The sequence below is a fragment of the Hemitrygon akajei genome, chromosome 3 (assembly GCF_048418815.1).
Source record: "Hemitrygon akajei chromosome 3, sHemAka1.3, whole genome shotgun sequence".
Classification (NCBI taxonomy): Eukaryota; Metazoa; Chordata; class Chondrichthyes; order Myliobatiformes; family Dasyatidae; genus Hemitrygon; species Hemitrygon akajei.
Genome location: NC_133126.1, coordinates 52259318 through 52274841, shown reverse-complemented (window position 1 = coordinate 52274841; position 15524 = coordinate 52259318). Strand labels below are relative to the sequence as shown.

Genomic DNA, 15524 nt, shown 5'->3' with positions numbered 1-15524 from the left:
ATTTAATAGGAACCTGAGGGGCAACTTTTTCACTCAAATTGTGTTCAGTGTATGCAAGGAGCTGCCAGAAGTGGTTGTGGTAACTATATTAACAACATAAAAGAGGTGCAGGAAAATGGTAATGAGGTACAAGATTGGATCTGATCTCATTGCACAGTGAACTAAACAAAACGTGTGCTATTTCTTATGTTCTCATGATCTATTTTTCTTTAATTGAATTATGAATGTTGCTTCAAATTTTTGTATTGTGTCTTCAATTTTCAGTGATTTTATGGTAAAGATCATTGATGTCAAAGACAATAGTCAACAGAAGACAATTCGAGGTCATGATGGTCCTATTCTCAGTGTTGCTTTTGACCCAAAGGATGTGTACCTGGTAATTAATTTAAAACAACTTGCTTCATGTAGAATCTGTAGTAGCAGCTTAAATTGCTTTAGCCAAAGAACAACTGTGATAGACTTTATATTACCCGAGTAGGTTTACAATGTTTGCTTCTGGTATTTTTGATATTTTAATTGATAATGGCATACAATATTTACAACTCTTGTGCAGTTCAATACTTCAGTAGCTTTGTTCATAATAATCTAAAGGTGTTTTATTTTTCAGGCTTCCTCCAGCTGTGATGGATTAGTATGTATTTGGAAAATAACTGATCAGGTTAGTTGGATAAGTCTTATATTTTACATTATGTGCTCAGTATTAGGAACAAAAATGCACCATTTGTGTTATTCTTTAAAATGTTCTGAAGAAAAATTATGATTTGACTCATGTGTTGAGGTGGAGAAGTCTGCATCTAAGTCCCATGCAAAGTCAGAGTTGAGGGTTAATCTACAATGAATTTGAACTTTGTGCCCTTGAGATAGCACCTCATGTTTTATGTTCTTGTGCCTTTGAATTGCCATGCCTCCCATTGATGCAACATGTGGACACTTTCTGCAGTATATCTGTAGAAGTCAGATTTACTATCATTGACATACGATGTTAAATTTCATGCTTTGTGACAGCAGAACAGTGCAAAGATATATAAATTACAAAAGTTGTGTAAGAAAAAGCAATAATGAGATAATGATCATGGGCCTTCCAGAAATCTGATGGCAAGGGGAAAAAGCTGTTCTGAAAGTTTTGGGTAATGTCCTTCAGGCTCCTAAGGTACCACCTTGATAGTAGTTACGAGAAGAGGGAATGTCCCAGATGGTGTCGATCCTTGCTGATGGATCCCGTCTTCTTGAGACACTTTCTTGAAGATGACCTCTGTGGTGGAAATAGTTGTTCCCATGATGGGACCTATTACCCTCTGCAGCTTCTTACAGCCCTGTGCATTGAAGCCTCCACGCTAGGCTCTGATGCCAGCAGTCAGAATGCTCTCCACTTTACATCTGTAGAAATTTGGTAGAGTCTTTGGTGGCATACCAAATATGCTCAAACTCTGAACAAAGTAGAGCCACTAGTTTGTTGCCTTCATGATTACATTGATGTATTGTGGCCAGGATTGAATCTTGGAGATGCTGACACTGGAACTTAAAGCTGCTGATCCTTTCCATTGTTGTTCCTTCAATGAGGATTGTTATGTATTCTCCCAACTTCCTCTTCCTTTGAAATCCACAATCAGTTCCTTGGTCTTGATGGAATGTTCCATGATATGTCCAAGCTTTTTCATGAAAAGAAACTAGTATTTCAAATTGCTTGTATGTGGTTTACAGCATGGCATGTCTAATAGGTTTGGCAATTGTCCTTTTTGCTTTGTAGACACTTGCATCTAGTTGGCCATTGCTAACCAAATTCAATGAGGTGAACCGTGCTACATCCATCTGCAGACTTGAGTGGCAACCGAAGTCTGGAAAGGTAAATCGTTTCAAATTGCTTTAGCTTGTGTTGTCCTACTGCACAACATTTAGTGTACACTTACTAAGTTTTGATGGTTGTTCTTCTGAAGCAGGTTGTAAGTGACAAGTGGGATATTGTTAATATTTGTAAGTGAGAATTAGTTCTCTAAACAGGATGTATTTACTGCAAATCATCAATCTTGAACAATGTGCACTGTGTCTTAAGCATGGTGATTGGTTTCTTCAGAGCTCATCTGATAAACTTTGAAAATAGGTTAAAGGAGCAGAGACTGAACAGATTTGGGATATTATGTTTTGATATTTAATAACGTAAGCATGTCTGAAAATTTTCTTCAGTCTAACTTTTTATTCTCTGTTTGGTACATGCACTTAGTTCTTGGCTGTTCCAGTCGAAAAAGTTGTAAAACTGTATGAAAGAGAATCCTGGGAAAATGTTGCCAATCTTTCAGATGACAGCATTACGATGGTAAGCTTTATATAAAAATTAAAAGCAGTTTTCTTGGATATAACGGCAGAAAATAGATATGCATGTAATACATTAGGAAAATGATTTACTGAAGCAGGAATAGTTTGACACAACTAAATACTTAACTGAAAATAGCATTAGTGTTTTGAATATCATAGAAAAATCAATGTTTTAACCAAAATAATGGAATGTTTCTGGAGGAAATAGTTTGTTTTATGAATACTCTTGTATTTATATGTTAAAGTATTCTTGCTAATTGAAAGTTATTTCATAGAGACTTGGATACTGTTGAAAAGCATAAAAGATAATCTTCAAAAATTACATGAATAAATTATATTCTTACTTTTTCTTCCTCCAGCCATTAAATGTTGTATCATGGTCTCCATGTGGTGATTATGTAGCTGCTGGGAGTATTGATGGATCCATGGCAGTATGGAATGTACAGACGAAAAAATGTGTAGAAAGGTATAATGCTGCTAGTAATTTGTGAAACTTTGTTATCATTTGTGAATTTAGAATACAAGCTCATACTGAATTGTGCAATAGTTAGATTTCCTTTTTTTCTGTTAAAGGAAATCTGAGCATTGGTTAAAACTTTGAAATTTATCAGAAATCTATGATATGACAGTAGATATTGTGAAGCTGTTTCCCCCAGCTGGAAACCTTGAAATTTGGGACTATGTCCTTACCCTAAGAGTAAAGGTTTGAGATAAAGTGAAAAACATTTTTTCCCTGTTAGCTCTCTCTACTCCAGAGGACTGGAAACTCATGAGTGATCGGAAATATGCAATGCCAAAAGCAGGGGAGTGATTAGTTAAAATCAAAACTTATGAGTAGTGATAAATGGGTCATTTTTTTCAGATTGGCAGTCAGCAACTAGTGTTGGCTAGTATATAGATTAGTGCTGGGAGCCTCAACTATTTATAATCTATATTCATTACTTGGATAAAAACACTTCAATGTACTGTAGCCATGTTTGCTGATTATACTAAAATAAATAGGTTAATATGTTCTAAAGAAATCATTAAAGGCTATAGATATAGCGAATGGGCAAAAGACTGTTAGATGGAATATAGTGTGGAAAATTGTGACATGTCCACTATCCTATCTGTGAGATTCTTTTTTCAGCCCTTTACCTCTTCCATCTGTCACCTCCTAGCTTCTAATTTCACCCCCCCCACCCACCTTCCTAACCTGTCCTCACCAATCACCTGCCAGCTTGTAATCCTTCCCCAACCTTGCCTTGTTCTGGCTTCTGTCTCCTTCCTTTCTAGTCCTGATGAAGTGTTGCGACCCAAATGTTTGTTCTCTTCCATAAATGCCCTGTGACTTGCTGAGTTCCTCCAGCATTTTGTGTGTTGCCCAAGATTTCCAGCATCTGCAGAATCTCTTGCACTTATGACCACACCTTGAAAAGCCTCAGTATTACATCCTTGCTTTTATATTCAAGAACTTCAGAAGAGAATGCAAACATTACTTTGCCTCCTTGCTTTAATTTTATTTTATTTAGAGCTACAGCACAGTAAAAGGTCCTACTGGTCCAACAAGCCAGCACCACCCAAGTACATCCAAATGACAAATTAACCTACTATCCTGTATGTCTTTTTATTTTGGACTGTGGGAGGAAACCCACACAGGCATGGGGAGAATGTATAAACTCATTACAGGCAGCTGTGGGAATCAAACCTTGGACGCTGGTACTGTAAAGTGTTACGCTACTAGACTTGCCTCTATGACTAACTGCTACTGTGACTCTTTAGGGAAGTTCTGCATTAGGACTCCCTAAGTACCTTTGCACCTCCAGTTTTTGAATTTGCTCCCCGTTAAAAAGTAGACTACACCTTTATTTTTTCTACCAATGGGCATGATCAGACACTTTCCTGCACTATATTCCATCTGCTACTTTGTCCATTCTCCCAATCTGTCCAAGTCCTACTGCAAATTCTCAGCTTCCTAAACACTACCTGCCTCCCCACCTATCTTTGTATCATCTGCACACTTGGCCACATAGCCATCAGTTCCATCATCCAGATCGTGAAAATATAACGTGAAAAGTAGGGGACCTAGTTCTGAACTCTGTGGAGCATCACTAGTCACTGGCAGCCAACCCTTTATTCTTAATCTTTGCCTTCTGTCAGCTAGCAAGTCTTTTGTCCATGCTTCTACCTTTCCCTGTACTCCTGTACTACCATGGACTCCTATCTTGCTCAATAGCCTCAAGTGTTACACCTTCAAAAGTCCTTTTTGAAAATCCAAGTAAACAATATCCACTGACTCTTTGTCTATCCTGCTTGTTACTTCCTCAAAGAATTCCAACCAAACTGTTAGGCAAGTTCTCCTCTGAAGGAAACCATACTGATTTCGGCCTATTTATCATATGTGGTTTAGAACTTGCAGAATTCTAGAGCTTTCATTCTTCCTCTTTGTTCTTGTGATAATAGGCAGATAATTTTGTCACTTTTATTCACTGTGTTGCTAGTGGAAATATCACCCCACCCACTTACCACCTTTCACTCTTTGCAACTCCAAGCCTCATTCCTTAATGAAATGTGTTGGTGATGCATTGGGCAGTTTTGACTACCCTTTGTCGAGCCTTCCTATCTGTTGTAGTCCAGTTTCCACGTCATGCAGCATGTTGGGATGCTCTCTACTGGACATCCGTAGAAAGACATGAGTATAGATGTACATAGTCCAGCTCTCTAGCCTCCTCAGAAAGCAGAGATGTTGGTGAGCTTTCCTGATTGTGTAGAGAGTGTTCTGGGACCTTAAGAGGTTGCGCAATATATCCAGTCCTAGGGGTTTGAAACTGCTCATAGTTTCCACTGCTGTGCTGCTGATGTGTAAAGAGGGGTGTGAATTCTTCTGTAGTTGATGACCATTACCTTTGTCTTGATGACATTGAAGAAGAGGTTATCTGCCTACCGCCAGACTTAGAGATCTTCCACCTCCTCTCTGTAGGCCATCTCATTGTTATTGGTGATGAGCCCCACCACTCTTATGTCATCGGTGAACTTGACCATGATTACTTAGATGTTTGGTCCTGCAGTCATACGTGTGCAGAATATACAGCAATGGGCCCGACATACAACCCTGGGGCATTGCAGCTGTTTCAGCAATAAAACTTCTTTTTCTGCAGCTGGTCTGTTTGCTGTCTTTCAAAAGAGTTGGTAAATGTCAAATATGATATATTAAGTGTTATAAAATGTGTTTCCTTAGATTGCGGCATGAAAAGGCTTATCGAATATGTGCAATGGCATGGCATCCTTTGAAAGGAAATCTAGCTTATACGGATTCTGAAGGAAATTTGGGGATGTTTGAAGGGATTTGGGCAGATGCTAGCAGTAAAGTAAGTCGGAAACAATGTTAACAGGTGTTTAGTTCCTTGTATAATTTAGCGTTATGCCCTCTGTCCTTTTTAAAATGCTACTGTGAGGTGGTGACTAATGGTAAATAAAGTTAAAGCTCCTTTATTTAATTGTGCCTTTGTGCTAAATCTATTTTCATAAATATTGTGTGTTTATATTAGTGTATGCACAGCTTAAGTGCATGTGTTATTGCTATGTTCTTTGGCAGAAAATTGCTATATTAATTAACTTTGATTAACAAATGTTTGTTCAACACTCTAAAGTGCTTTTGCTGTCTTCATATAAACATTTTTGATTTTATTGCTTGTTTTAAAAACATGGAGGATTCCAGTTAATTAGGCCATTGGTTAATTGGGGCAGCTGCTTATTTGGGACAGCTCTTAAAAAACAAAAATTAATTGAGAAAATAGCCAAGATTCTGTTAATTTATTTGGGACATTATGGCACTTAATTGGGACAAGAGACTGTTGCCAAACAGTTTGCAATGAGCATTAGTTGCATGCTTTTGTGAGGCCATTAGACACTACACCATGCTTAGAGCAAACAGTTTTAAAAGGTGTCAGTTGCATGTGTTTGTGTTCAAAAAACAGTGGTTTTTGTCACTGATAGTTGGCAAGAAATAAGTAGTACGACAATTCAGAATTGTTTTGCTCGCTGCAGTTTGAAGCATTTAGGCTTGGAGGTGCCAGAAATGGCCAGGAGTGAAAATGAAACAATTTTACCTCTTCAACATATTAGGTACTACAAAGAATTGTTAATTTACAATAATCAAAAGAACATGGTAACATACACTGGATGAATTCCTCCGTTGACAACTATTAGGAACTAATACACAGCTTTATAGTAGTGTAGTAATATCGGTAGTGTTCTAATTGGCTCTGTATTTCATTTAAATACCGTACATAATTTATTACTCAGATGGTAATTTGTCTTTTTTAAAATACCTTTTTAATCATTTCCACGAAACTTAGGCTAATTGGGGCAGTTGCCTAATTGGGCCAAATGTACTATCCCGATGTGTTCCAATTATCTGGAATCCATGGTACTTTATTAAAGATTCAAATACTTCAGCTCAAATCAGTTACTATACGTTAATGGATTTTTTTTATGTTTAGGGATTGACTTCGCATTCCACTGCTACCACAGTGGATGGTTTGTTTGATGAAGAAAGTGGTGACTTGACAACAAAAGAAACCTATCTGTCACAGTCATCACCAATAAGGCATCCATTAGCAGATGATGATGATGAAGATGACAATGTGATGGGCATAGTCAACCGGTCTCGATATCATCGGGCAATTGAAGATGATAACTCACATGGTATGAGGAGCAATGATTTTTTTTTGTGAAAATATCAATGCATCCATCCTCAGAAGAGACAAGGATGAGTCCTGCCAAAGGGTTTCGGCCGGAAATGTTGACTGTACTTTTTTCCATAGATGCTGGCTGGCCTGCTGAGTTCCTCCAGCATTTTGTGTGTGTTGCATCCATCCTTTTGGCTTTTTTAAATTTATTTTCATCATTCATGATAATTTAAACCACAGTGGTGAAGAATAGTAAACTAGATGTCATTTTTTTTGAGTAAAGAATCAGGAATGGAGATTTAACAGTGCTTTTTAAAGGGGGGAAAGGAAATTCATCTTACTATATCTGTAAAATATATTTTCTGTTTCCTTGCATTCGAAACTACTGATTTTAAATGAGCACAACTTTTTGTGTGGGAATGTGTACTTCCGTAACCAGTTTGAAAATTTTTTGAATGTGCTAAGAAACATTATACAAATGACTTAGCAGTCAGGATATCTTTGATTGTGAGGTGTGGCAGAATCAAGTCAGACGTGGTAGCTTGAAACAGCTGTAGACCTTTAACTAGACAAATGTGGATTACCACAATCTGTAAAATCATGGTGAGGCACTCTTCCATTATAATCAAGTCCACAATTGCAGAACCAATCCAATCTGCTTATATAATCATGTGATTGGTGTTCTCTCCAGCACTGACAAAGTTGTGGAAAGTGACACTAATTTGGCACTTGCTGACAATTGACTGGTTTGGGCTTCACTAGGGTTACAGCTGCAGATGCTGTCACAATCTTAGTCCAAATGTAGACCTAAGACTGGTATGCCAGTCTTAAGGCAGCATTTCACTGAATTGGTACTGGGGAGCCCTGGTCAAATTGAAGTCAACAGGCACGGGGAAGGGGTAAAGCCTGGTTGGAGTCCTACCTCATTCATAGATGCCTTTATTGAAGTGGAATCATCATAGTTACTGCAGGTGTTCATAAGGGCACTGTCCTGGGCTCAACATTTTCTGCTGCCTCATCCATAATCCTTTCCCATTATGTGGCTAGATGTGAGGATATTTGCTGCAGTTTCTATGAAAGCTGCTTCTATTCAAATATCCTCAAATTGAGGCAATCCATACCACACTGAGGTAGTTACACCACACAAATACCAGGTAATGATTTTGGAGTTGTGGCTGGTGGAGGTGTGTTTGTTGCATTCCTGAACAAAAAAAGTCCATATAGAGATTTATTTATTCCTTTTAAAGTGAAGCTGCTTTGTCTGCACAACTGTCAAGAAGTACAATTGATACTGATGATGTTTTTTGCACACGTTTCTTGAGACCAAATTTTATCTTGTATTTCAAATTTTTGAGCCATGATTTGTGGATTCTACAAAGGCAAAATTCTGTTACCTAAATGTCTCTAACCCGGGGGGTCGCCTGTACTCAAGAACAGTTTTCCACAGAGGAAATAAATAGGAGCAATTTCTGTGGTTCAGCATCAGTCATTTCCCAAGTGTGCCAGAACAGAGAGTTTCAAACTGCATTATGTCCTGACATATTTGATCCATTAACAAAGGAAACTATTTCAATCCTTTATAATTAATGAAAATAAATATAATTAATAAAGACTGCAGTTATTATAATCACCAGGTTTTTATTTTGTAATAATGCAGAGGGTGAAGCATAGGAATGTTTCAATCACATTTTTAAACTATAAATTTCTTTCAGATATTGGATTTCCCAACCATCTAGATAAAGTGGCTGATGACGATAACGACCATGCTAGTATTGCACAAGCAGCACCAGTTTCTGTTGGATACACTGGACCATTGCCAACACCAAAGCAAAAGCCTTTTCAGCCGTGTTCCACACCCTCTCACCTCTCACATCGGTTCATGGTAAGCAGCATTGCTGGTAAACTTTGTTTGGACATCTTATATGAAATACAAAATAAGCAACTATCCTATGTATACCTGGCCCTTAGGTTGGGCTTGTTGCCTTTGGTACATGCTTTCCTTTTCTGGGTGCAGAATATTGAATGAGGTGACCCTTCACTCTTGACAGTGCTATCAACTGCCAAGCACTTGCATATCCGAACATAGTAAATAGTAAAAGTAGACCACTTACTCTCTTGAGCATGCTTTTCCATCCAAGAAAATCAAGGCTGATCTCATTATAAACTAAATTCTGCATTCCTTACAACCCTGGAAGCCTTTCAGTCCTTTCATATTGTAAATCCATTTATCTCTGTCTTAAAAAAATTCAGATTGCTTCCACTGCTTTGTGAGGTTGAGAGTTCCAAAATCTAACAACTCTCTTAGATGGAAATCTTTACCTTGTGTGTCTTAAATGGAGGATCCCTTACTTTTAAATGTAATTCCTAGCTCTAGATTCTCCTACCAGAGAAAATATTCCCATTGCGCAAAAATGTTTACATTTGTTCCTTGACGCAGTTTTAAAGTAGATGCTGATTAAAGTGAATATGTTAGGATGCCACAGTTTTGTGATATTTAGTATGCTTTCTTTCAAGAGAATTAAGAGCTGATCTGAGGGAATGATCATCTTTTCATATCTATCCTTCAAAGCCAGTTACATTCCCATTTTGGTCATTATTTTGAAGTTCTCCTTCGGACCTCTGTCAAATCTTCAAACATGTAGGCAATAAGCAGACAGTGGGCAGACCAAGTGTTACTGGATACTGCAATTCAGGGTCTCAGGAATGATGGTTATGAAGGCAGTTTAGCACCTTACGTGTGGTTCATTTTTCTTCTGCCTCTGCAGAATGCTGCTTAATTGTTGTAATGCCCAAATTGAACCCACTGTTGAGGTCTGCAAAGTCCCAGCGCTCCTCGCACTTTCACTGCAAGCGCTGGTTCCTTGTGTTGGCAGGAGGAATGTATGTATGATCATTGTGTGTAATTATGTTTGTTGTTTACCACTTGGCTGTTCACTGATCTCTAGATCCACTAAAGATGTTCATGTTGTTGACATTTGATGGTTAAGGCAGTGATTTGTGATTCAGAGTCATTCGACCATACTCATGTGTACAGCTAAATGAAGCTGCATTCCTCTGGGTCTAAGATGCAAAACACAGTACATAAAGTTGCACACAGCACATATAGTTACGATAGCACATACAGTCACAAAATAATATTAGCTCAAGTCTCTGAATGGCACGTTCTGAAGATTAATGGTGCATGGGATATTGTACTGGAGCCACATTTCTGCAAGAACAAACGGTTCCTCCTCTCGCACTGGGTCAGTCGCGGATGAAGGCAGTCCAGCTTGTCTTCCGGGGAGCAGCACTGACAAGAGAGTCAGCCTGCGAAGGCCAGCCTCCAACCCAGCACGGATTCCAGCGCACCTGGCACACCTTGATCCCTCCCAGGTTGCCTCTGGCACCTCCTCCCCCAGGACCTTGTTTCACAACAATGAGACCACACAGCTGCTTCACCATTGGTCTCAGCAATGAACTGGATGTAGTATTTGGTATTACCAATGTTCAACAGAGTCTTGCCATCACAAGAAAAATGTTTAAGACAAACATTTGCACCATTTATTGGACCCGTAAGAGGTCGCTGAGACCAAGCACACCTCCATCTTGCCTTATTCTGTAGCATCAGATTTTGTTTTGACATAGGCAAAGCATTCCTTTACTGAATAAGCTTAGTGTACATTGCTTAAATTAGATCATGAAACCTCATTATGGGTCTTATGTGAGTGTGATTCTGGGGTAATTTTGATTTGTGCTGAATGAGACTGATGGCTTTTAAGTTCACATTTAGATTTCAGTTGTATCACTCCTGAGCTTATGGATGAGGTACAGCTGTAATTTTCTTGGCTTAGTTGATGGAATTTAGCGGTGTGACTATAATGTGTTTGTTAAATTGTGTTTGGACACAAAATGACAGGACTGTGCCAGGTCTGTGATATTGATAAAGCTATGTTGATTTGGCCGTTAATGTAGGCAGTAAAGAGCAAGTGGACCAAAAGAATTTTTTGAGTAGCAAGTTTCCCTGACTACTTTTTTTGGGATTTTTATAAAAAGTAGCTTTTTACTTGTATAGTACGGGATCAGTTCCTTTCAAGTAATGGATATAACAAAGCAGTTTCCAATAAATGAATGAAAGAGATTTTATATTTGACACTAGTCATGGAACTATAGTCATGCTTCTTTGCTTTGTTAAGATGATGTTGCAATTCATTTAGAAGCTCTGTTCTTGTTGAAATGCAATGATGCATGTTAAAATCCTGTATTGTGTATATAGTTGTGTATGAAATTGATTTGCTATGATCCAAGGCCACTCTTTTTTAACATTTTTGCTTCAAACACTGTTAATGTTAACTTTAAGTCACAGTATTTCTTTATTGTAATATGCTTGTTTGTTTTTAGGTCTGGAATTCCATTGGTATTATTCGCTGCTACAGTGATGATCAAGATAATGCTATAGATGTAGAATTCCACGATACCTCTATACACCACGCAATTCATTTGAGTAACTTTCTTAATCATACCATGGCAGATTTATCACATGAAGCAGTGTTATTGGCCTGTGCAAAATCTGATGAACATCCCAGGTAAAATTACGGAGGGTGGATGTTTTAGTCATCTTTATTGGTCTGTTTTAATTATTCATTTGATTTATTTTTTATTTTATTTGGCGATACAGTGTGGAGTAGGCCCCTCCAGCCCTTTGAGCACATGCCCCAGCAATGCCACAATGCTGATTAACCCTAACCTAATCACTGGACAATTTACAATAAATAGTTAACCTACCCGGTATGTTTTTGGACTGTGGGAGGAAACCGGAGCAGCCGGAGAAAACCCACACATTCCCTGTGAGACTCCTTACAGAATGGCACTGGAACTGAACTCTGAGCTAAAACTCCTGAACTGTAATAGTGTTGTGCTAACTGATCTGCTACTATGGCACCCGGTGCTTAATACCATCAAGAGATTTAGGCTGGACTATCATCCTTGAATGTTTACTCAGTGGTTGCAATTCAGAATTCCTCTCTCCTTTGACAATATCAAGTGTTCAGTCTGTGGGCCAAATCTGACCTGCAATTCTATTGTGTTAGTAATTTCCATGAGCAACACAAAACTTCAAGACATTTAGGTTTATTTTAAAATTCACTCATAAGTGTGTACATTTCTGGCAAGGCTTCTTTATCTTCTATAAATAATCATCCTGGGAAAAATGAACTTTGAGCGTGTTTGGTGGAAGTACTGGTAGGGAAGGAGAACAGGAAGTCACTGATGATTAAGAAATGTTAATAATCCATTCCAACTCTTGACAGGAGTGTGACTTGGCGAGGAATTCAGAAGTGATGATGTTCTTATATGCACACCCCATTTTCCTTCAAGGGCATAACAACGTACCAGCACTGAAGTAGTGAGCACAATCAATCCGGCCATAATAGTGAGACAAGTGTAAGAGACTGGAGCAAGATGAATAGAGAAACTTGTTCATTACTGAGATGGGGAGTGCCAGGCATTCAACTCTTGTTATTTGCAAAGATGTGAATCTCAAGTTTGAGATGTTGAGAGATCAATAATCAGTAAAGATCAGGAAGAAGGTATTGGCATATCAGTGTAAATTTTCAGTTGAAGTTATAGCAGGAGGTTGGTTGGCAGCTCTGAGAGCACTAGACCAGTAGGCAGCATGTGACGATTTTCTTTAGGGGCTGTGTGTGTATGTCATTGCTATGACCATTATTTATTCTCTGTCCCTAGTTGAACTTGAGAAGATGGCAATGATCTGTGCCTTGAAATGTTTCATTAGGTAAAGTATTACCCACTTCTCACCCTTTCCACCACTGTTTCAGGATATTGTCCCAACGATAATGAAGAAATGCTCTACATTTCCATTCAGGTAATTGAGACTTGGAGGGAAACTTGCAGGTGGTGGAACTGTATTCCTCTCCTTCTGTAATGTAGAGATCATGGACTTGGAAGATGCAGAGAGTGTAGTCGAGTTGAGTCTTCATTGTTCGTTTTGTAGATTGCAGAGTACAAGCTCAGGATGCTAGTGGCTTAGGGAATGAGCCTTTAGGGTCATGTATCAGGTGTCAGTCAAGGAGGCAATCTTGGTTGTACTCTTCCAGGCAAATTTAATCACTCCTGGCATGCCTTTTAGTTGTTGGAAAGGTTATGGGGTGACTCATGTAGCCACATTATTAACATAGCTTGTCCCATTATATTTCTGGTCAATAGTAAATAAACTAGGGCATGAGGCAATGTTACTGCCTTTGAAAGCCGAGGTTACAGATTATAGACTGTTTTGTTGGAGATGGTCTTTGCCTGGCAGCTGTGTGTTATCTGCCTGTTGCTTAGATCTTGTTGCATCCAGACACTTTCACTTTCTGATATGTCGTGAACACAGATAAATATTGTACAGACATCTTGATTCAGAATACAAGATGAATGTAAGGTTATTGATGAAGCAGCTGAGAGAGTTATGCCTTGGATACTATCCTGAACAACTTATGCACTGATCATAGAATTGTACAGCATGGAAACAGGACATTTGGACCAACTCATCCATGCCAACTTGTGCAATCTGTATTAAACCCCATTGCCCTGACTAGTGAAGCCTCGCATGCCATGTGCCACTCTCACTATCTTGTCCAACTCTGTTCCCACTTTTAGGGAGCTCTATACTTGCATCCCTCAATCACATTCTCCAGTAACACTCCACAGGGCATTAACATTCACTGTGCATATCCCACCCTGGTTTAACTTCCCGTCCCTTTATGTTCCTGATTTAAATTCCATCTATCATTTCTTTGCCCACTTTTCCAATTGATTTTGACCTAAGTGTAACTTTAGACTATCTTCACTGTCCACTAAAGCATTGAATCTGGTGTCATTTGCCAACTTACTAATCATGCCACTTACATTCCCATACAAGTCATTATTCCACATGACAAATAATGGTGGTGGGGTGGAGATGCATCTCCACCAGAGGAGACGTAAGGCACTCCTTCCCTCTTCTAGTCTGCAGGCCACTCTTGGACAAGGCCACTCTTAGACCCCCAATCAGGGTTACGTAAAGCCACGCGAGCAGGTGGTGGATGGTCATATGAGCAGCTGGTGCAGATCACAAATCCTGGTTATCCAGCCACTGACGCCAGGCACACAATCTCTGATGAGCATTGATACCTCCCAGAAGAAGGCAATGGCAAACCACTTCTGTAGAAAATTTGCCAAGAACAATAGTGGTCAAGACCATGATTGCCCATATCATGTGACATGCTACATAATGATAATGATGATGATATGACAAACAGCAGGAGATTCAGCACTGATCCCTGTGGAACTTCATTACCACAACTTTACAATTTAAAAATAACCCTCCACCCTCTATCTCTTGTCACCAAGTCAATTTTGATTCTATTTAGCTAACACATTCTGGATTGCATGTATTCTAAACTTCAGGACTGTGCGGGACTTTGTCAATGGCATTATTTGCCTGTTGTAGCTCTGTTCAAGCTTGTTGTGTACATTGGCTGTTAGATGATGGTTAGGAGCTGGAACTGCAAATAGTTATTCCTCCTTCACTCCAGGACAACATGTTGTCATGCTAGGAATAAAAACATTTAATGGAATTTACTCCCTTGATATGTTGAAGCATCGTTAGCCAAACGTGGCAGGTTATTGGCTCAAAGCTCCCACAAACACAAGTGAATCATTGCCCAGTATACCAGGAAAGCGCTTTTGCTCATTTTAAAGAAGAAACTGTACCAGTGGATGTTCTTGTTGCTGTCAACGTAATGTAAATTTCTGATACACGGACACCCCACGGTATTTGGTGGTAATGAGCTGTCAAGATTTTCTGAACTGATGGGTTTTATTCCTATTAATATCCCTAATACACTTCCAATGTTGCACACCAAAAATTTTCTAAGGAAGCAGGTGGATTTAAAAGGAGTATGGGGAAACGGGTCCCCAATGAGTGGAAAGATGCAAATGAGCCAGATGCCAATCCATCAGGATTTCGGAACAATGGGATTGCCAATTATTGGAATTTTACTGCATGTTGTTTGAAATCTATAGCTGGCCCAGATCCAACTGCAAGGTTCGAAGTCTTCCTCACTGTCCATGGACACCCCCAATCTTGGTGTCATCTGCTAATTTGCTGATCCAGTTTACTGCATTATCATCCATGCCATTGACAGAGATGACAAGCAATAGACCCAGCACTGATCTCTACAGCACATCACTAGTCACAGGCCTCGGTCATCAGTCAGAGAGGCAACCATCTACTCTCTGGCTTCTCTGCAAAGCCAGTGTCTAATCCAGTTTACTGCCTCATCTTGATTGCCAAATGACTGACCCTTCCTGACCAACCTCCCATGTGGGACCTTGTGAAAGGCCTTGAAAAGCCCATGTAGACAACATCCGCTGCCTTGCCTTAATCGACTTTCCTGGTAACTTCCTCAAAATACCCTATAAGATTAGTTAGATATGATCTACCATGCACAAAGCCATGTTGACTATCCTTAATCTGTCCCTCTCTATCCAAATATATGCGGTCCCTTACAATAACTTACTACT

General features: G+C 39.2%; 1 protein-coding gene across 2 annotated transcripts in view; it reads left to right on the top strand.

The window, feature by feature from the left end:
* Positions 1 to 15524, top strand: part of wdhd1 (WD repeat and HMG-box DNA binding protein 1) — a 72124-nt gene that overhangs the window by 24801 nt on the left and 31799 nt on the right. For both annotated transcript variants that reach the window (XM_073039883.1, XM_073039882.1), the window contains exons 5-13: positions 265 to 376; positions 608 to 658; positions 1748 to 1843; positions 2219 to 2311; positions 2670 to 2776; positions 5528 to 5657; positions 6792 to 6996; positions 8693 to 8862; positions 11358 to 11542. In XM_073039883.1, coding sequence (XP_072895984.1) covers positions 265 to 376; positions 608 to 658; positions 1748 to 1843; positions 2219 to 2311; positions 2670 to 2776; positions 5528 to 5657; positions 6792 to 6996; positions 8693 to 8862; positions 11358 to 11542 — 1149 coding nt within the window. The remainder of the gene's footprint in view (positions 1 to 264; positions 377 to 607; positions 659 to 1747; positions 1844 to 2218; positions 2312 to 2669; positions 2777 to 5527; positions 5658 to 6791; positions 6997 to 8692; positions 8863 to 11357; positions 11543 to 15524) is intronic.